General features: G+C 31.3%; 1 protein-coding gene across 5 annotated transcripts in view; it reads right to left on the bottom strand.

Moving 5' to 3' along the window:
• Positions 1-21727, bottom strand: part of LOC124360635 — a 57550-nt gene that overhangs the window by 20652 nt on the left and 15171 nt on the right. For 4 of the 5 annotated variants that reach the window (XM_046814416.1, XM_046814417.1, XM_046814415.1 and 1 more), the window contains exons 3-6: positions 13469-13613; positions 7091-7213; positions 2905-3021; positions 1582-1864 (exon numbers count right to left, since the gene is read on the bottom strand). In XM_046814416.1, coding sequence (XP_046670372.1) covers positions 1582-1864; positions 2905-3021; positions 7091-7213; positions 13469-13613 — 668 coding nt within the window. The remainder of the gene's footprint in view (positions 1-1581; positions 1865-2904; positions 3022-7090; positions 7214-13468; positions 13614-21727) is intronic. The other variant, XM_046814418.1, reaches the window with a different exon arrangement.

Genomic DNA, 21727 nt, shown 5'->3' on the forward strand with positions numbered 1-21727 from the left:
CCAATTTGCACTTGACTGGACATGCCCTAAGACAAAAACACAAGAGAAACGAAAAAAGGGCAAACTAATAAGCTACAGCAGGGAAACTGCAACTCTTAAAAAAGAATTTTTAAAAGCACAAGACAAATACCTTTTAACTGGGAGTGAAATTGACAAACAGACTGCATCAGCACTGAAGAAAACATATGACCAAAAACTTAAGTAGTCAAGACAAGAAGCCAACGCAAGATATGTTCACCAAGCAGACAATAAATCAAAAGCAATATGGAACACCATAAACAATGAAAGACAAAGGAAAACTGAGCCTGAAACCACTAAATTAGAAATACACCATGACACAGGATTGCTTACAGATACTGAAAAAATAGCTAATTGTTTCAATAAACACTTCTCAGACATAGCAGAAGAAACACTTAGAGCAAATAACATAAACAGTCTTTGCCTAAACCTTAGCTCAGCACTGTTTGCAATAAAGAGAATAAAGGCTATCAGTACTCATGAGGCCACTAGAATTGCATACCATACATTATTTGAAAGCCACCTACGCTACGGAATAACTGTTTGGGGAAGTTCTTCTGAAGGTAATCTTCACAGAGCTCTTATTTTGCAGAAAAAAGCAGTTAGAATAATGGCAGGACTAGGACCTAGAGAGAGCTGCAGAAACATTTACAAAGACTGGAAACTACTTACAGTAGCTTCAATTTACATACTGGAAACCATCCTGTACTCCATAACAAAAGACCCTCCGAAACAAAGCCATCTGCACAACCATTACACCAGGCAAGCAGAAGATTATTCACTACCAGTCCACAGAACAGTCTTATTTGAAAAAAGACCATCATATGCCGGATTGAAACTCTTCAACAAACTACCACAACATATGAAAGAATATCTGAAGGACCACAATCCCAAGAGCTATGAAGAAGACCCTTCAGAGTTGGCTACAAGACAAGGCTTTCTACACGCTGGGCGAGTTCTTCTCATGGAATGATGAACCTGACTGACTAAAGAATTTTGTTAACAACACTGTAACATATCTTAATGATATTGTTAATAAAGAATATTGTCTATTGTTGTCACAAACTTAACACCTGGGATCTGAAGTCATGTTCGTCTGTAGAGGTCCAAAAAAAGACGGTGACAAAGAAGTTGAAAACTAACTCTACATCGTTTTGACATCTGAGACACCTTAGAGTACAAAATATAGGGTACTCTAGGTGAATAGATACCATTATCTAATGAGGTGCATAATTTCTTTTTGTCTCTTTAAATGAACATGACTTCAAATTCCAGTAGTCAAGTTAGTGACCGTCAGATTCCAAGTGCTGCACTAAGACGAAGGTGAACTGGAGCTAAACTTAATATTCACATTGAATCAATCTTTCCCACCATAGCTACATCAAGTGAACAGTTAACATTTTTCAATAAACCCAATTGTTCACTCTATCTCTCAAATATCATATTATTACTTAAAATTTAGAGTTGATTATAAAATTTCTAAATAGTGTGCATTTGGAGAAACGTATACAAGCATAAGAAAAGTATTCAATCAAATTATGCTGATAAATGAAAGTTACAAACCTGAGTGTGTAGAAACTAAATCTTGAGGAACTACTGTGATAAGGTGGTTTGTACATTCTCTAGAAATATCTGGACATTTCTTTGAAACACTCTCCAAAGCATCATACTTGACTAGGTAGTTGCGGCCATGACTAGTTGCTGCAAGACTATGCAGTTGGTTATAGTGCACTGATGTTAGGTAACTTTCCTTTTTCTTAAAGTCATTAATTACATCTTCCAGTATGCCACAGGAATGGCTTTTCTCCAACCCTAACAGTGAATTTATGCTTAACTGCAAGATCAGCTGGAACAGATTATTTGATATTTTTGTCAGTTATTCGCAACTACATTTTTATAAGGCACTATTAGACAAAACTATGTGTATATTATTCAATTTCTAATTCATAGAAAATCAATTGTTATAAAAGTAAAACTTGATATGTTGGTACGAGTGTCACTACAAACATTTTAAGATTTATAAAGAGTTTTTGTACTAGACTTACCAAAAGTTAGGTGTGATTAAAGTAATCCCCTCCAGCAACAATGCACCTCTGAAGTGGGATTTTACATTTGTTGAAAGAATCCAGCCATTAAATTTTGACATGGATCATAATATTTATGAATCTTATTATCAATTTCAGCTTTCGAAGAAATCTGAAAGATTTCTGATTTTGTCCAGTACAAATACGTTAATTTTAACTTGATTGTAAAAGTTCTATAAAATATTTCTTGTTCTATACATGCTATAACATAATGCAGTAATGTTATAATTTTAGTGTCCATATATTTACTAACCCGAAGTTCTTCGCATTAACATAACCTTATATTTGAGTTGTTCTCTAATTTTATTTTAAGGTTTTCTAAAGGAAACAGAATATTATTTGAGTTAATGAGTTTTTAAGTTATGGAGGTATGAGTTATAGAGAGCTTGACTGTATCTCACATAATGTACAGAATTCTTTCTTGACAACAATCTTTTGTTCTAAAGTATATTATATTAGAAAAACACAAGTGTTTGTAACAACCAAAGGATACAGTAGCCAATTTGAAAATTGGCTTTAAAAAGTAGGGTGTGTACTAACTAGACATAAAGCTGAATTTTAAGCCAAGTCGTGGAAGCAATTAATACAAATACATTTCAATAATTTTAAATACATCTTTTCAATAGTTTATTTGAGATTTGTTAATGGAGAAACTGATTTTTTTTCAATTATGGTAACATTACTAAATGTATAATTAGTATAAAGAAACAATTAATTTACAATTAACACTTGAAAAAGTGCACAGCAACTTTTTTGAATAGTGTAACAATAAACGGTTTGTAAATAAACTGAAGGCAATTACCTCATAAACAAGGATTCTAACAGCAACATAAGTCATGATAGTCTTGAGAACATCTGTAATATCTGGACAAAGCAAATTTTGGAGAGCTTTAGGGCTGCTTGATAACAACAACAACATCTGTAAATAAAAGAAAGACACACTGTTATAAGATATTATACAGGAAGTTAAAATGGTTTTCTGACAGGATAGGAATAAAATTGAGCATAACATAAGTATGACACAACACTAACTTTAAAGGTCATAAGTTTTTCTTTCACTATCACCTGTAATTATATGTAAAAATACATAGTATTCAGATAATCAAATAGGATACTTTGTAAGACCAATTAAAAATGAAACTTACTTTATTCAAATGTTAAAGGAAAATAAGTTACATGAAATTGCCTCTTTACTGGAAAATCACTTTGATAATATATATATACAACGCGAGTTCAGAAGTACCAATAAAAAAAACAAGTAATACAATTTTTTTAACACAATTTTATTTCTGCATGAAAGGTAACCTAACCTTAAAACTATTTTTCGACATAGTTTCCACTGATGTTCAAACACTTGTCATAGCGAGTGATCAATTTGTCTATACCCTCTTCATAGAAGGTTCCCGCCAACGAATTGAGCCACGACTTGACGGCAGTTTTCACTTCATCGTCGGTTTCAAAGCGTTGGCCGCCTAGTTCACGCTTCATGTGAAGGAACAAGTGGTAGTCAGACGGTGCCAAGTCCAGGCTGTAGGGCGGATGATCGAACTGCTCACAACTAAATTGTCGAACCAATATTTGAGTGTCACCAGTGGTATGGAGCTGAGCATTGTCATGGAGCAACACCATTCCGTTAATAAACATTCCTCTCCATTTGTTTTTAATTGCCCACCTTAGTTTTTTAAGGTTTCGCAATACCTTGCCGCATTAATGGTTTCACCTCTTAGGATAAAATCAATCAGCAAACACCTTTCTGATCAGTGCATATGATTTTTTGTGCAGACATTGTCGTCTTGAATTTTTGTTTCTTCGGGGAATGCGTGTGTCGCCACTCCATTGACTACTGTTTCGATTCTAGTGTGACATGACGGACCCAAATTTCATCACCTGTCACAATTTTGTTTAAAAAATCCTCACCATCATCACTGTACCGTGTGAGAAAAGTCAAAGCACTTCCGAGTCTCTTGATTTTGTACATGTCAGTGAGCATTTTTGAAACACATTGGGAACACAGCTTGCGATAACGTAAGCGGTCCGTAATCATTTCGTACAAAAGAGTGTGTGAAATTTGTTGGAAATCGTCAGATAGTGTTGTCAAAGTAAAACGTCTGTTCTCTTGGATTTTTTCATCAACTTCTCTTACCAGATCATCGGTGACGAGAGAAGGCCGTTCGCTCTGATTCTCATCATGCACATTTATTCAACTGCCATTGAACATTCTAACCCACTTTCTCACCATTCCTTCACTCATCACGTCTTCCCCGTAACACCTCGTACATTTTGAGATAAATTTTAGCCGGTTTCACATTCTTTTCGTTCAAAAATTTTATTACAGAACGAATCTCACAATCAGCGGGATCACTAATTGTCTTAAATATCTTAAATGTTCAGAGAAAACTGAAAACACAACGTAGAACAACTAAAATGGCGCGAGTCGATAGCCAGTGAACATGGATTTCTAGTGCATGTGCGCGGAACACTGATTACAGCACTTCAGCAGCAGTAGAATGAAATGGTACTTACTTTCTAAACACGTCTCATAGTATTACTGTTTCTATAGTTTTATTGTTTGTGTATTTTTTTTGTCTGTAAGTAGAAATTAAGAACTAAGTAGGTATTAAAACCGAAATAGTCTAACATTAAACTCCAATATTGTTTTTAATTTAAAGAATACAATACAAGCATAAAACAAATATGAATCGGAGCTTAATTAATTTGAAGAAAATATTGTATGCTGAATAGCCTGAACTACCATTATTTCCATTGTATAAGCATACATTGTGGTTTTTATTGCAATCGATAGAGAAATTCCCTAAAAACGAGATTTATTGTCAGCCATGCTTGTTTTGGTAGAATAAATAATGAGGATATCAAAGGGTCAAAAAAATGAAAAAAAACTTTTTTCTCTGATTATTTTTTCTAGCTTGATACATTAAAAACACTGTCAGACACATAAATAATCAATGTCATGCAACCAGGTAAAGAAATTGAAAATCACCATTTTAAGGACTGTATATTTAGCTGAGGTCGATTTAATATTTATTTATATATCTAATGATTGATTTTAAATTTGTCAAGTTAAGAAAAATATTATCGTTTTATATTTTTACCCCTTTTGATTCCCTCCCATTTTGACCTCTAGCACAACCAATGACCCATTTCTTTCTTAGGATAAATGTCTCCATTGATTTCAATAAAATCCAGGTTATGTACTTATACAATGGAAATTGGCTCTCAACCCCTGGCTATTATGAGTAAAGGAAAAGTATAGAAGTAGTATTAGCGTGTTTAATTTAGATAGGACTAACATTCATCACAAAGCTGGTTGATACTTTGAGATGGGATGATTTCAGCTCAGTGATTTCACCTTTTTCCATAGGTGAAAATATTTTAGAAGGAGATCACTTGGATGAAGACAAGGAGCTCATGACAACAGACTGCATGTAGTTGAAAGGCATTATGGCAAAATGTTATAACAACTTACAGTTAACAAAGTTTGTTAAAAGGTACAAAACAGCCTATTTGTATAAAACTTATATAGCAAAATAGCTCATAAATTATAATTTTTGTAGAAATATAATAATTATTATATAATGACAAATTTAATATATTATTTACTCAGTTATAGTTTTTTTAATGCTTTGTAGCTTTCAATAAACTTGTTAACTGCATTGCCACAAAACTTTGACACAATGCCACTTAACTACCTGCTGATTGTTCTCATGAGCTTCTTGTCACTATCCAAGCGATCTCCATAAAAAACTTTTCAGATTTGGAAAAAGATTTTTTTTGTAAAATTAAAATAGCTCTTATGAATAGCTTTATGAACGATCCTAGCAATAGTTTAATTATACAATAAGAACATCATACAGCCTTGGCTACTCTCTGCTCTTTTTGAGCCAAGTAACATTATTGTTCAGAAGGAGATTGACAACATACCATAATACAGCCTTGTGCTACTCTCTGCTCTTTTTGAGCCAAGTAACATTATTGTTCAGAAGGAGATTGACAACATACCATAATACAGCCTTGTGCTACTCTCTGCTCTTTTTGAGCCAAGTAACATTATTGTTCAGAAGGAGATTGACAACATACCATAATACAGCCTTGTGCTACTCTCTGCTCTTTTTGAGCCAAGTAACATTATTGTTCAGAAGGAGATTGACAACATACCATAATACAGCCTTGTGCTACTCTCTGCACTTTTTGAGCCAAGTAACATTATTGTTCAGAAGGAGATTGACAACATACCATAATACAGCCTTGTGCTACTCTCTGCTTTTTTTAAACCAAGTAATAAATATTAAATAATAAATATTATTTAATAGGAGATTAACAACATACCACAATACAATATTGCACTATTCACTGATCTTCTTGAGCTAAGAAATATTAATTATTTATATTTAGTAAGAGATTAACAACATACCACAATACAATATTGCACTATTCACTGCTCTTCTTGAGCTAAGAAATATTAATTATTTATATTTAGTAAGAGATTAACAACATACCACAATACAATATTGCACTATTCACTGCTCTTCTTGAGCTAAGAAATATTAATTATTTAGTAAGAGATTAACAACATACCACAATACAATATTGCACTATTCACTGCTCTTCTTGAGCTAAGAAATATTAATTATTTAGTAAGAGATTAACAACATACCACAATACAATATTGCACTATTCACTGCTCTTCTTGAGCTAAGAAATATTAATTATTTAGTAAGAGATTAACAACATACCACAATACAATATTGCACTATTCACTGCTCTTCTTGAGCTAAGAAATATTAATTATTTAGTAAGAGATTAACAACATACCACAATACAATATTGCACTATTCACTGCTCTTCTTGAGCTAAGAAATATTAATTATTTAGTAAGAGATTAACAACATACCACAATACAATATTGCACTATTCACTGCTCTTCTTGAGCTAAGAAATATTAATTATTTAGTAAGAGATTAACAACATACCATAACGCAGTCTCGTGCTACTCTCTGTTCTTTGTGGGCCAGGTTTTCAATCATTCCCAAAACTAACTCCAAATCTTCACTCAACTGTTCTGCTAATTGCTTATCTTTGGCAATTCGAATCAACTGCAAGAATAAAACAGAGATCAATAGTTCGTTTTTATAGTAGTCAGATTTGTATCTATTTAATTTAACTAGTAATTTCATTTTTATCTCAATATTGTTGTATTCAGATTGTATTGTAATGACTATATTAAAGTCTTTTCAATGTTTTACAGTGTTACATTTTTCTGCTTTTTCCAAAGTAACCCACTTGCTCTCTACCAAACACGGTAAGTGGAAATGATAAATGCCATCCCTATTGTATTGATATTTACTCCGACAAAGTATTCATTCTTAGTCAAGTCAAATCTCTTTATATAAACACAGTACAAATTTAATAGTGTCAAATTTTAAACTAACTTAATAAAAAATACCTTAGTTTTGTTAATGACAACACAGTATAAATCGTTTGAAGAATATAAAGCTTTGCTTACTGGATAGTCTGAGCTTTTTTTTTTAATTTAAAATTGTTGCTTTCTTTTTTATGTATTTTGGACAAGAATTTATTAATTTAGCTTCCATGTATCTTATGAACTTTATATTCTGATGTCGCAACAATGGTTTATAAAATGTGTGATGCATTCTGATAGCCGATACACAAGTAATATTTGAAGAAAAATAAAATTATCATTAACAGACTCATTAGCTCCAATTAAAGATAATTCTTATTGTTTTTTCTGTAAAATAAGAATTCTGTTTAGATTTTGGGTACAGGTGTACCTCCATAAACATATTTGTCATTTTACATATGCATAAAATATCATTTTTGTAACTGAATCACTACATAGAAAATAAATTTGTTTCTGAGATAGAGCCCTGTGTGAATTAATTCTGCTGATCACATGGTCAATATGACTATTACAGATTATGTTATTATTATTTGATAATCATATAAATTTTGTTTTGATTTATATCTGTTAAATTGTATTAATTTGTGTAAATAATATTTTATTTTTAAATGTTCTTATTTTTTTGCTAAATATCAAATATAACAATTATTGGTTTTTAGCAGTTAAAAAATAAAATCTCATATAAAAAGTATTCTTGAAATTTTGTAATTGTAATTAATGATAAAACTTATAATTCTTGTTTGAATTTTACAGCGATCGTGTCATTTCCAATACGTACACATAATTAACTGTTTTTTAACTAACTTCTGTGCAGGATATTGCATAAGTAGCTTTTATATAGTCGAATGAAGATTTTCAAATGGGAGTTTTGTTGTCAACTAATGTTAGCTTTCCTTTACAGGGATATTGTATAATTTTGATACAAAAGAGAAACAAGGAGATTTTAATTCACTTTATAATTAACACAAGTTTTCAAGAAAGTAAATGTCGTTGCACGTATTGTTCATAATAGTCTTCAATTTTAACATCATTTAAAAGTTTCTTGTTATAACCATTTAGTTTTCAACAGTCAGAATAATTTTTATACATCAAGATATGGTTTTGAGTAAATATTTTTGCGTGAAACATAGTTAAATTACATTTTGAACTTCGGGTCTGTAATAACAGTAACAGGTTGTAACATAACTGGTACAAAGAAATTTTTATGAAGTTTTTACTTCAGTTTTATTTAGCCTTGTTTATAATAGAGAAAATTATATTTTATTTTGAGTTAAATTATAAACTCTATTTTATTTGAGTTTTAAAAAAGTTAAAAAAGTGGTTGTATAAGCTTTTGAGAATAAAATCTAAATTATTCAGCAAGTACAAGGATTTTTTTTAAGTCCACTTTAATGAACTGCTAATTAATAAACAATTTTTAAATTGATTTTAGAAAGTATTCTCCTGTCTATCTACTCTAATAAATATAATTAATTAGATTTTAAACTGGATAATTAAATGCAGTTAAAATAATTTAAAAAAATATGTAAAGGGTTTTTGTGAAACTTGCAGATCTCTCTACAATTTACTATATCTAGAATTTAATATTAATAAATAAAATGATCATTAACCCATTGAGGTAATAGTCAAATAAGCCTCTGCAGTCCTGGTGGCAGCAATTTAATTAGGTAAAAATGTAAGTTTGATTATACTATTATAACCTCTTTTTGTTTATGATACAGCAATGAAATTTAAAACATTGTTTAAACAAATGTTCTTTTATATTATTACATATAATTTAAATACACATGACTCTCTGCTACTGCAGTCAGTACTCACTCATTCCCGTCACCGTATTAATTTTATAGTGCAATGTCATTGTTTGTGTAGTAATGTAATGTCCAAATTGAGTTTACTATAAGAACTGTAGTCAAAGAACCAGCATCGTTAGATAACTTAAGATACAAGTGCTATCTTAGGACTGCTAACAAATCATCTGTATTTGGCATCTCTGCTTCCAACAAAAGCTGAAGCACAGCAACATATCTTGTACTTTCAGGTTCAAGATTGGCTTGGAAATCAAAAAGATCCTTAACAATTGGGCTGGAAGAAAACTAAAAAGGGTTTGGTCCCTATACCAACACGTTTGCCACCAGCATCAGATGCAGTCTTGAAACATATTACTTGCAAATACAAGTAAACGTGGCAGATGATTAGACATTGCTATATAAAAGCAGGAAGGACCCAGCTGCTCCAGCATCTGTCTCAACTGTGAGAGCTCCTGAAACATACCAATTCTAGACATGGCAGAAGAAGATAATGAACCAAAACTTTGTGAGTAAATGAAGGTAACTGTGCATATATTCAAGATTACCTTCTTTCCTGAATGTGAAATTTAAGTAGATAGTTTATACGTTTTATTGACAGTCATTAAATTTATGTATATGTATAAACACATATCCTGATATTGAATTAATTGCAAAAAATAGCAAGTTTAACCAAATTATTATGAAAAAGTAATTAACAGGTGACTTATTTGTTTAGAGACTTCCAAAAGTCTACTCTGAGTAAATGATTAAAATGTAAAAAGTTTTAGTTTTTCTGTATTAAATACGACCTGCACTACAAAATGATGATGTTCTTTTAACTATAAAAGAACCTGAAGGCAGCTCTGCAGCAATCATGGGACTGTCAAGAAGACTCTAAGAAATTGAAGATAGTAATTCAAAGTCAGTACAATGCATACTTGTTGAACGTATTGCACATCTATTTGTACATTAAGTTCTAAATATTTGTTAATAATTAAAAAAAAGGTTTAGGAGTCCACACTTAATGTTTATTTTGAATTTATTTTTGAAAATTGTTGAAAGGACTGTTTGATATTACAGTGTAACTCATTGTAACTGTTTTTGTTTGAGGTTTTATTAGATCCCTGAACACCAATAAAATAGTCATTGATATCACTAATATTTTCCCATAGTCTGGCTTACATTTTCTTTATTACTGTAATTTCAACGCGTATTTCACTATCTTTATTCATTCCTAATTCTTTTTTCATAATAATCCATTCTGCTTTTGATTTATTCTCAGACTTTTGAATAAATTTGTCATTATACTTTAATTTTGCTAATGTAATTACGTTTCTAAATACCTTCCTGTAATTTTATAAATATTGTTTGATTGGCATCTTTCAGATTCAATTGTCATTTTTATTGACACAGAAAACATTAAATTTTTTAATATATAAATTTATTTGTTTACTCAGAAATAATTCAGAGGACAGCACTTCAAATTTTTTTAATGCTAACAACAACGCATTATGGTCTGAGGCTACCACCTCTAGCACCTGACGGTTGATTTAAAGTCAGAAAAAACATTATCAATACAACAATACAAGTAGTAGATAAATATATAACTCTAGTGGGCTCTTTAAAATTTGCCATAAACCAAGGCAACTACACACTTTAATTGGTTTTGTTGAGGCAGGTTTGGATTTAAAACATCATTATTAATATCAGATGCTTTAAAAATTAGCTTTTAATGAGTGGTTTTTCAATTTGTCTAGCAATTTTAAACGTTATCAATGAAAATCTTATCTACATAAATTCCTGGTATTCTGTACACAGAGATAGATACAAATACAATTAAAATCCATAAACTCAATAAATAACCAGTCTACAAAATATTTTTATTAGAAAGATTATATGCAAAGCCTAAATATTATTCAAATGTAGTGATACCTTTCACTTGGTGAAACTTATTTTAACATTTTTTGCAAATGTGCTTTGATGAAGAAATTTATAACTTTATATTACACACTTTTTAAATAATTGTGCTTTTTAAAATGTATGCAGCCAATAATAATGAATTCCCGTTGCCCAGTTACCACATAACCTCCCACATCTAATTCACCTAACCCTCCTAGTGATGAATATGTTTATTATGAATGATAGGTGCATTTGGAGTGTTTCGCTGGGAGTTTCTTAAAAATTAATAAAAATTATTAATTTTATTGGAAATACAATATAATATATACCAAAATATTCATAAAAAACATAAAGAACGATTTTAAAGTAAATAAAACTACTTTCCTTTGTACATATCCCTTAAAACTTGCTCAAAAATAAAAAAAACTGCATTTTTTTACCACAAAAACCACATAGTATAAAACTCACTAAACAAAGATTTGAAGATAGCAAATTTTTTCTAAATTTCATGAAGATAAATAATATATACAGTTTTCGCACAATATTTTACTTGAAAAAACTGTGTATGATGGAAATATTATACACTATGTACATGGAAGAAACCGTTGCATTCACTCCGAGGCACTACTACTATCATGCTTTCTCTTCCTCCCTTGATACTTTGGTCTCCAAAAATGATCCAATTTATGGAAACACTCTCTATGAATACCAGAATTGCTTCCTGGACACTAGAATCGCGATCTTCCCCTTTTTTTGTGTGGCCACATACAATACATAGCCGCTCTTGTCTTCCTGGTAAGCGTTGGAGGGAATGGCCTGCACCAGGATTTGAATTATAATCATCGGGAAAATTGTCTGCACTGATATCACTGTCACTCACTTCACTCATTTGTTCTTCTAAAACATTTCTAATATCTTCTCAACGTAAATCATCCGCCATTTCGAACGTATTACGATCAGAATAAATGAAATAACACCGGTAAACACGCCGACACAAGTCATAGGTTAGTGACTGCGAGTAAAACACAAACAACGTCGTAACAAATACCAGCTATTTGTTTATTCTTTTAACAATTCATCTGGAGACAGATCTAGAGGAAAGAGAAGACATTTCTGTACACAATGCAGTAAATAACGGTCGAATTTAACCGAAGATAGCCGAGCAGCGATGACGAGTTCGAAGGCATGTTTGAACGTCGACGCATCGACATCTATCATTCATATTAAACGAATGAATGTCGCTAGAGCGGCTTCTATCACTAAGAGGGTTAACTATCATAATTAATTTGTTAATATTGATCAATAATATTTTAACCATCAATCATTAGGCCTCACAGATACCAATCTCATCACAAGAGTCGGGAGAGTATGCATGACGAGCAAAGGACCTCTACATATCTGTTTATGTTGGTAAAAATTAGTCCGGACTGGTTACAGCTGGTCTTGTTCCTCAGCCAAAAGCCGAGTGATAATAGCTTTTACGCTGATCGACCCAGTGACAGCCTCCTGTTAACTAGGCTGTTGCTTTGTTTCAGGGTATTAACCATAGCACATCACCAGTAACGATACTTAAGAAGAAATCTGGATCAGTTTCAAGCTGTCCTTCCAAAGCACAAGTTTAAACTCAATGTTCTTTTAGTCTGTCAAATCAGAACTCAAGACTAAACATTTTGCAGCAACCATTTTCACCCCAAAATCTTCAGCTAAAATTTGCTGATCTATCTCTCAGTTATTCCATATACCTCAGACAATTATTGTTCAATAGTCTGTCAGATGTTTTTGGGCACAAGTTCTTGATACTTCTCAACATTTTCATTTGTTTGGGCAGTTGGTCGTTTACTAAGCAGGAAGCAAAATTGTACAATTGCATGTTGTAAACTTAAACTCACTACCATAACAAACAAAGAGGAAACACAAAATAGTTCAGACACAACAGACAAACAGGACAAGTCAGATTTATGGCAAGGGTTGCTCTGAACTAGCAATGACATGAGCTGTGCTACAATCGAAGAATTACATGGTAGACAAGCTCCACCCCAGCAGTACTATTCTGGATTTTTGTACTCAATTATTCATAATAAACTGTAATCTTTATGGCATTTATACTTTAGTTTACGTCTACTATAACAAGGATCTTAGGTGAGACTTGGAAAATAGTTATTGATAGTTTTTAAATTAAGTTTTTGAGCTTTTTTAGTCTTATCAGCAAAACAGTATACCTAAATAGTAAACAATAATTTTACCTGTTTAACCGCAACCTGCACCACCTTGGTGTGAGAATGGAACAAAGCTTGTTTAAGATTAGTTAAGTGTCGTTTCAAGACAATGAATGGCTCCAGTTTATTCAACAAGCTCTCCAACTCTACACAAGCCATAGTAATCCGTTCACTGAAACAGCCATGTTTTTAAACATTAACATACAATGAATTATTAAACATCCTACCTATTTTTATAAAAAAGAATCAGACACTTTGATTCCAAAGCAAGACAGTGTTTAACAATGGCATGGTAGGTAATATATTAGTTGGAGCAGCAATGTTGCTTGATAAATAATTGGCTTCATTGTCAGTAAAAATAAAAGGAAGATACCTTAAGGTACTGAAAGTCTGGTATTAAAAATATCCCCCGTCAAACAGTGGGTAGGGAGCCCACCTGTAGGACATGTTGAGAAAATTACTTCCTAAAATCATACTATAAACCAATTTGTACTTCAATTTTGAATTTAATACCAATTATTTGATATGGGAAGAAGGCATTCCCTTTGATTTTTGCTTCCTGGAAACCAATCATGCATACTTTTGATACAAACTTGGTTGAAAATGCTGAAGAATCACAATGTGATTGTGTTAAGTTTGGTAAGTTGAATATGAAACCTTTATCCTTATAGGACGAGTGTGAACAGCCAGTTTATATACGATTATATGTGGTCACGTACTTGCCACCAAAGTTGCAACCACCGCTTCCCCCATCTGCCCTAAAAGGAAAATTATTTGATGAATCTAGAGATGCCACTTTTAAGATATTTGCGATCTTGAAGATTATAAAACAATACAAATTTAGTTTACTTTTGTCTGGTATTGAGTGATGCTAGTGATCTAGAATATTTTTGAATCACACAGAAATGTCAAACAAAAACTAAAATTTCATAGTTTTTGTATCATTTGATTTATATTATACAAAATAACATAACATTTAAGATTAATACTAAACTAAACACACACATAATAAATTACTATCCTAGTGTCCTCAGCATATGGATCCTATGAACCGTGTAATATATAAAACTTATGCTGACATATTCTAAGAAAATTTGTAATAGCTAACGCTTTATTTTTATAATGAGAAAACTTCAATTTTCATTAATTTTCAGTCTTAGTCCAGCAGTTGTGGAGAGTGGATGTCTTCAGTGCAGTGCTCTTATCAGTGAACCTGTTCTTGTTAGCTCCACAATAGGTTAGTTTTAATTTTGTTCAAACAGGAATTGTGAGCAATGTCAGGATCCTATATTGGAATCCTAAAATTTAATAAAATGCTCTAAGGATGACTGTAGTAGAAAATATTACTACCACTGTGCAGGAATAAGGGACAGTTTTTTCCAAAATTACAGAGGAGGCAAAATTGAGTTGGTTTTGTTTAAAATGTAAGAGTCACAAAATAATATGGTTCTCATAAGCTTAACAAAGCAGATGAAGCAAAAGGTTCCCCCAACCTTAATGAATCAATGGGTTTTCAGGGATTTGATTTTTCAGAAATTATGTCAAGTATTGATAAAAAACTTGAATTGATACAGGGAATAAAAGCTGACATAATTTCATTGAAAAAAGTAAATGAGGCGATAAAGATTAGTCAGCAATTTTTGTCAGATCAAATTGAGGACAGTCTAAAATGCTTACCAGAAATGGAAAAAAAATTAAGCAGCTTAGGAGCAATTGTTGATGCTAAAGGCTGTCAGATAACATTGTTGACCTCTAGAGTAAACCAGCTGGAACAGTACGGTCGTAATAAAAAATCTACAGTTTAATGAAGTTACTGAAGGTCAAGGTGAAGATGTGGAAGGAGTAGTAACGATGCACAGCCTATAAAATGGGTGCGTCTTTGAAAGAGGATGACATCGAAATTGCACATCGTTTGCCAAAACAAGAAAAGAAAAACCGACCAGCAACCATAATTGTTCAGTTCCCCCAGATGGAGATCCGTGATAGACTATTGGAAGCTAGAAAAACTGTTGTGACTAATGCTGAAACTACAGGACTCAAGGGAGGAAGAATCAAGGGAGGAAGAATCTTTGTTGGTGAGAATCATTCCTTTTATCAGAATTTGTTGAAGATAGCCAAACTTAAAGCCAGAGGACTTGACTATCAGTTTGTCTGGTATAGAAATGGATTTGTGCGAGTAAAGAAGGCCCGGATAGCAGAGTTATACTGATTGTAAAAGAGGATGACTTGGAACTAATTAAGTAAAAACTTAAAGTAGCAAAGCTTAGGGCAAAGGGAAATTGTTTGTGAATGGTTGATTTTGTACTAAATGGTGATAGTATAGCTAGTAGTAGTTTTAATGAATGTAGAAACACTAATAAGATATAGTAAATTAAATAATTTTTACTGAGAGTATATCTATTTTACATTTAAATATCGCATTCCTGAAAAAGCACTGGAATGAATTTTTAATAATTTTTCAAGAATACATTAAATTTCTGGATGTAATTGTGTTTTACAAAGATAAATTTAAAGGAAAATTGAAAGAATTGTTTAACCTCAATGTTTTTGAAAACTTTTTTTTTAATATAAGAGAAAAAGGGAAGGGGGAGGGATTTGTATTTTTCGTAAGAAATATTCATATGGTTAGCCAAAGCATAAATCTTAAAAACACTACTTTTGAAGGAATTATATTGACTAAAAATTTTAAGAATAATACATAGCATGTCTGTATGTATCTTAGCTATGTACAGACCACTCTAAAACTAATATTAAGGGTTTTTTAGAGGAATTGAGTAATACAATTGTAAGCATGTAAAACAGGTATAAGTATGACAATTGGAGATTTTTAACAGAGGCTAAGGAAAAATATGCAAATCGATTTTAACAGTCTTATATGGTTGGTGCCATGACAATGGGTTAATTATAAATGCCGCTAAATCAAAATTAATGCATATACACTCACCATCATTTAAATGTAAAATTGTTGATATTAAACATCATGATTATAATTGTTTACATGCTAAAACATGTAATTTTATTAATTAATTGTCAGTATAGTATTTTATAAAATGTTAGTTTTTAAATATTTAGGGGTACTGGTTGATCACAATTTCAAGTGGGATAGGCACATAGAAAGTATGTAAAAAGGTCAGAGTCTACTCTTGTAAACTATACTACTTAAAGCAATATCTACCCTGAAAAACACTGTTAACAATATATGATGCACTGTGTGAATCTGTTAAAATATATGGGCTCAGAGCTTGGGGAAATGCACCCAACTATCATTTAAAAAATATAGAAAACCTACAAAAACGGACACTTAAATGTATTATGCCAAATAATTTGAAAGTTTTACCAGAATATGCTGATGTTTTTGAAAACTTAAATCGATTACAAATAGAAAAATTGTTTAAATTTTTAATAATTAATGATTATTTAAGAGTTGACACTTATAAAATAAAAAACACATATTTACTCAGTCAGAAAAAAACTATCTTGTTTATACCTTTTATTCAGCAACACATATGGAAGTAGAACTCTGGAAGTTTATGTGCCTATAGTTTTTAACATGCTTCCAAACAATGTTAAAAATGCTAAGAGTTGTAAATTATTTAAAAATTGCATTACAAGAGTTGTTATGGAAAAAATTAAATTAAATATTACTGGTTGTTGTTATGTTTCTTTGTAGCTGTATTAATCAGTTTTTTTCCCCAGGGATCATATTATACTAAATGTATCCATCCATTGTACATATTTATATTAATTGATGTTATTAATTTTTGATAGTTTTTGTGACACACACACACATTTATTTTGTCGTTCTTTGAATAATTTTATCTGTAATTTAAACATGTTTTTGGGTATATTTTTACTAAGTTAAATTATGCATATTTTATATTTGTTTTGTTCTGTTTGTTGTTTATTGTTATCCTTGAGTATTTATTTATTGTTGTTAGGGATTAAGTGTTTTTTTTTTTGTAATTGTTAGCTATTGCTATTGTTTTTTTTCGAGAAATGTTTGTATGTTAATTTGAAATTTGTATTTATTATTTTTTATATTGTAACTGCATTATTGGTGAGGTGTAATAAAACTGCTTGGACTTGACCACAAATTAATTCAAAGCATAGAATTAGTAATTAGTGTATTTAGTGAAAATGCAGACAAAACCCACTAGGGTTTTTGGATTTATGAATAAAATGATTTGTAATTGTTATTTCAAAGAATAAATTTAAAAAATACAAAAATCAATAAACACATGGATTATGAAATATTTTGTTTTATTTTGAGATCTTACTGCTGTTTTTATTTGCATTAAATATAAATAACAAAGTGTTTATAATAATGGGTCACTTTATTAAATAGCTCTTTTTGGTATTTATATCCATATAGATAAGGGATAATCCTGATTATAATTTTTTTAATCTGGGTACGAGCAGGGCTGTCGGACAGCTATGGAAAGTGTGCACTGTGGGTGTGTTAAATCGCTTCACTGTTGCAACAGCTTCAAGTTGCGTGTGCTGCACTAGTTCCATGACACTTGTCTTAGCACACTGCTCACCAGTCACTGATTGCGCGTTTGTTGTTCATGCCACTAGATAGCACATTCGTCGAGGGTTTCAAACAGAAACAGCTTTCAGCATTGGGTAGACAGTTCATTTTTCTTAGAAAGTTTCATAATCAAGGGTTGTACTGACATACAAAATCAATTTTACAAGAACATTACAAACAAACTTCAGAGAACTGTACTTTGTATCAAAACACATTTGCTCGATACAAATTTCTCAGAACTACCAATGAAATCAGAAACAATCATAGAATTGGATAACAAATCTACAAGGAATTGCTAGTTCTTGAAATTTTAAATGTATGAGACCTGGTTGTCACCAATCATTAGTTAATGATTATATTAGAGACATTACAGTCCTTCACACACCTAATGATTTTGTAAAAGACAGTGCCAGATTTAGAGAGATAGATGTTCCTAATTTTTACAAATCATCATCCCTCTTGTTTCTCTACTCATCAGAGAAAAAAACAGTCCATTTACTAATCCACTAGTAACTTTTTCAACCTGATAAAGCAATTACCCATTTATGCTAACCAGACTTGAAAGAAGGGCAATCACCTAATGAGCTAACATTTTTCCATTCATTACAGATCAAGTGACAAACATCAGAATGTAATGCTTTACCCTGTGGTCCTGACTTTATATTTGACAACTTAGAAATGGTGTAATTGGATTACAGAAGAACTAATTGATAATGTTTTTAACTTTCTGATAGGTTAAAGCATGTACCTGAAGAAACAAACAAGGATCACATTTTTCAAAATGTACTTTTCTATATGGCACATGGTTGACCATATTCTCTTCCAAACAATGATGTTAAACTGTATTTCAACCGTAGATATGGTCTTACTGTACATTATGACGTACTCATAATTCAATGTGAGTATCCTCATATTGTAGTTTCATCAAAGCTTAAAAACATCTGTTCTTTAATTACTTCCATACCACTGACTAGGGTATTGTTCATATGAAGCAAATGGCAAGACAGCATTGTTGGTGGTTTCAAATGGATCAAGACATAGATGAGCCTCAAAAAGTCTTTTACTCAGTGTCAGTAAGTCCAACCAAGACCAAAACAAGAATTCAAGGATTGGCTTTCTCTAAAAAAATCCATGGGGAAAGAATTCATATAGATTTTGCTGGATTATTCTGGAATAGTATGTGGTCGATTTGATACTGATGGTTTTTCAAATTTTCTTTTGTTGTTAAGATGAATAATACTATAACTGAATTAACAATCAATTCCCTTTGTCAAGTATTCTTGTTTGAAGGTCCACCAGACACGCTTGTGTCAGACAATGATAATACACAAATATTAATTATATAATATGTTTTCTCTTATTACAATGTAAATAAAAAGCTGGTACAATGTCCATGATGAAAACTACATAATGGAACATAACTTACCTTTAAGGACTTCTGTGTTAGAGCTGGAATTTTACATTTGAGGATTGCCTCATTTCAACTGTCGAAAGATACCATTTTGGAATTTTGCTTATAATTTCAACAGTGTCTTTTCAACAAAATCCGTCAAAACACAAGTACGCATGATTACTTAAAGGTACATGTTCACAAGCTGGGAGCAACAAAAATTTCACAGATGAGAGGCATAAGCTGTTTGTTAGAATTGTAATAAAAATAGCAAAATAGTTGCCATCTTGAAAATTTTGCATAACTATATTGGTGTTTTTATTTTATTTTTTAATTTTTCATGAGGTGCCATTTTGTAAACAAAGCAAATCACAATTATGTTTTTGAATTTTTCCTCTTATTTTGTCATAATTGATGTGCAAAGTTTGGTATCTGTAGCTTTACTAGTTCTAGATATAATAATTGTTTTAGAAAAAATACAAAATAGCGGCTAGTGGCTAAATGACACATTTTTTTGACCAATGTTAATAATAGGACATTATTTTTCTGGAATAATGAGTACTAATAGCCACAGAAGTTTGTGACAACCCTTTTGAGAACATCTTGTATATATATAAATAAATCCCCTTCAAATATATAAAACCAAAATGAAAAGAATGAAGTTAAACTTTCTGTACATTTTTGTACATTTTCAGTCTAGGCTACTTATTCAGACATAAAAGTGTATAAATACAAGTTATTTACATAAACAAGAAAACATCACTCTCACTGAAAAATAAATAACAAACAAATACTTCACAGCTGATGTTTCATCCAAAATGCCAAAGAGTAAAAAATCAAAATTGAAAATTATGTTGTTTTATGACTCAAGGTGGTTTTGAAAAAATATCTTTGGTTTCCGCCTGTTCATTGTAGAACATGAAAATCATTTTTATTATAGGATTTATTTTGTTATATTAAGGGTAGAATTTGGAAATGGTTTATTTTTGAGGAAATGATTTGTTATCATTAGATTTTCTCTACCTGCTAAATTTATTTTGTATGATCGACAAAAATGTTTTTATGATTTTTGTTAAATCCTTTGGTTGAGTCTGTGTGTAGTAATTGGTAAGTTTCATTGTAATTGTTTCTCTAATTCATAACAGTAGTCATTTATTAGTATTAGTTTTACACTTTTACTACCCTTATCTGAGCAATTTAATAGCTTTTATTTTATATTTTTAATTTTTGATGAATTTTGAAAACATAAACTTGGACAGATTGATTAACTATTCAACGGGATGATCAGGTGATGAAGGTGGGGGCACCCAATCACTTGAGTTATTGCCAAGTACATGTATACCAGAGGGTTGAGATTCATGAGTTGATAAATAAGTCTCTTTGATGACACACATATTTCATCTCTATAAATAAAAATATATAAATAAATACAAACCTTGTGTCAAAATTCCTCGGGTTTCACTGAGAATTGAGTTTTTGTTCCTAAAATGAATTGTTGTTTTATCGCAAAAATCAAATTTTAATTTTATACCTTAACATTTTTCTGGTACCTGAATGTGAATATTTGTTTATACTACAGTATCTAACATCATGGAAAAAATATACATGTTCTACCTCACCTCAAATGCTCGTAAAACATTACTGGCAACAACATAAAACGAAGTGTACTTCTTGGTGTAGTGTTGTGATCTTGGGTATTAACCCTCTGAACAGTAATCGCAACAGTTACTGCACTAACAGACACACCTAACAAGATCAATGTTGAGTTTTTGTCTTTATCTTAAAGCAGTATGAACGTACATGTTAATTTACTTATTTTTAATCTACCCAACAATTTTTTGGTAATTTTTAGAAGCAAACTGATTTAGTCCTAATCACACCCACTAGGTGTCAAAAGCATATTTTGAGAATAATGTGTAGCGCTAATGGAAAGGGCCAGCTAGCTCCCACCAAACGCTAAGCTCATATCAGTTCAACTGTTTTATGGCAACCAAAAATGTACCTTGATTAGTGTTATGCCCTTCATGAATAATAAATTTATATTTTAGGACAAGACTTATATAATGATCGGAAGAACGTGTTTAGGAAGCTTCCAACTGGTAACAACCAAAATTGGGGTTTTTTTTGTAAAAAATTTGTTTTTATATATAAAAAAGTGGTTAAATGACGATTTTGTCACAAAATGTTTTTGTAACAACACAATATGAAGTATCAATATAAAAATAAAAAAAATATATTTCACAAATTTTTAAACTGACTTTTCGGGGCCTATTTTGAATTACTGCTCGGCAGGATAAAGAGTATATGCTATAAGATTAGGTGATAGTGTGTGGTGATGGCAGAATCCCTCAGCAAATAACCTATC

This window comes from Homalodisca vitripennis, chromosome 4 (genome assembly GCF_021130785.1).
Source record: "Homalodisca vitripennis isolate AUS2020 chromosome 4, UT_GWSS_2.1, whole genome shotgun sequence".
In the NCBI taxonomy this organism is placed as follows: Eukaryota; Metazoa; Arthropoda; class Insecta; order Hemiptera; family Cicadellidae; genus Homalodisca; species Homalodisca vitripennis.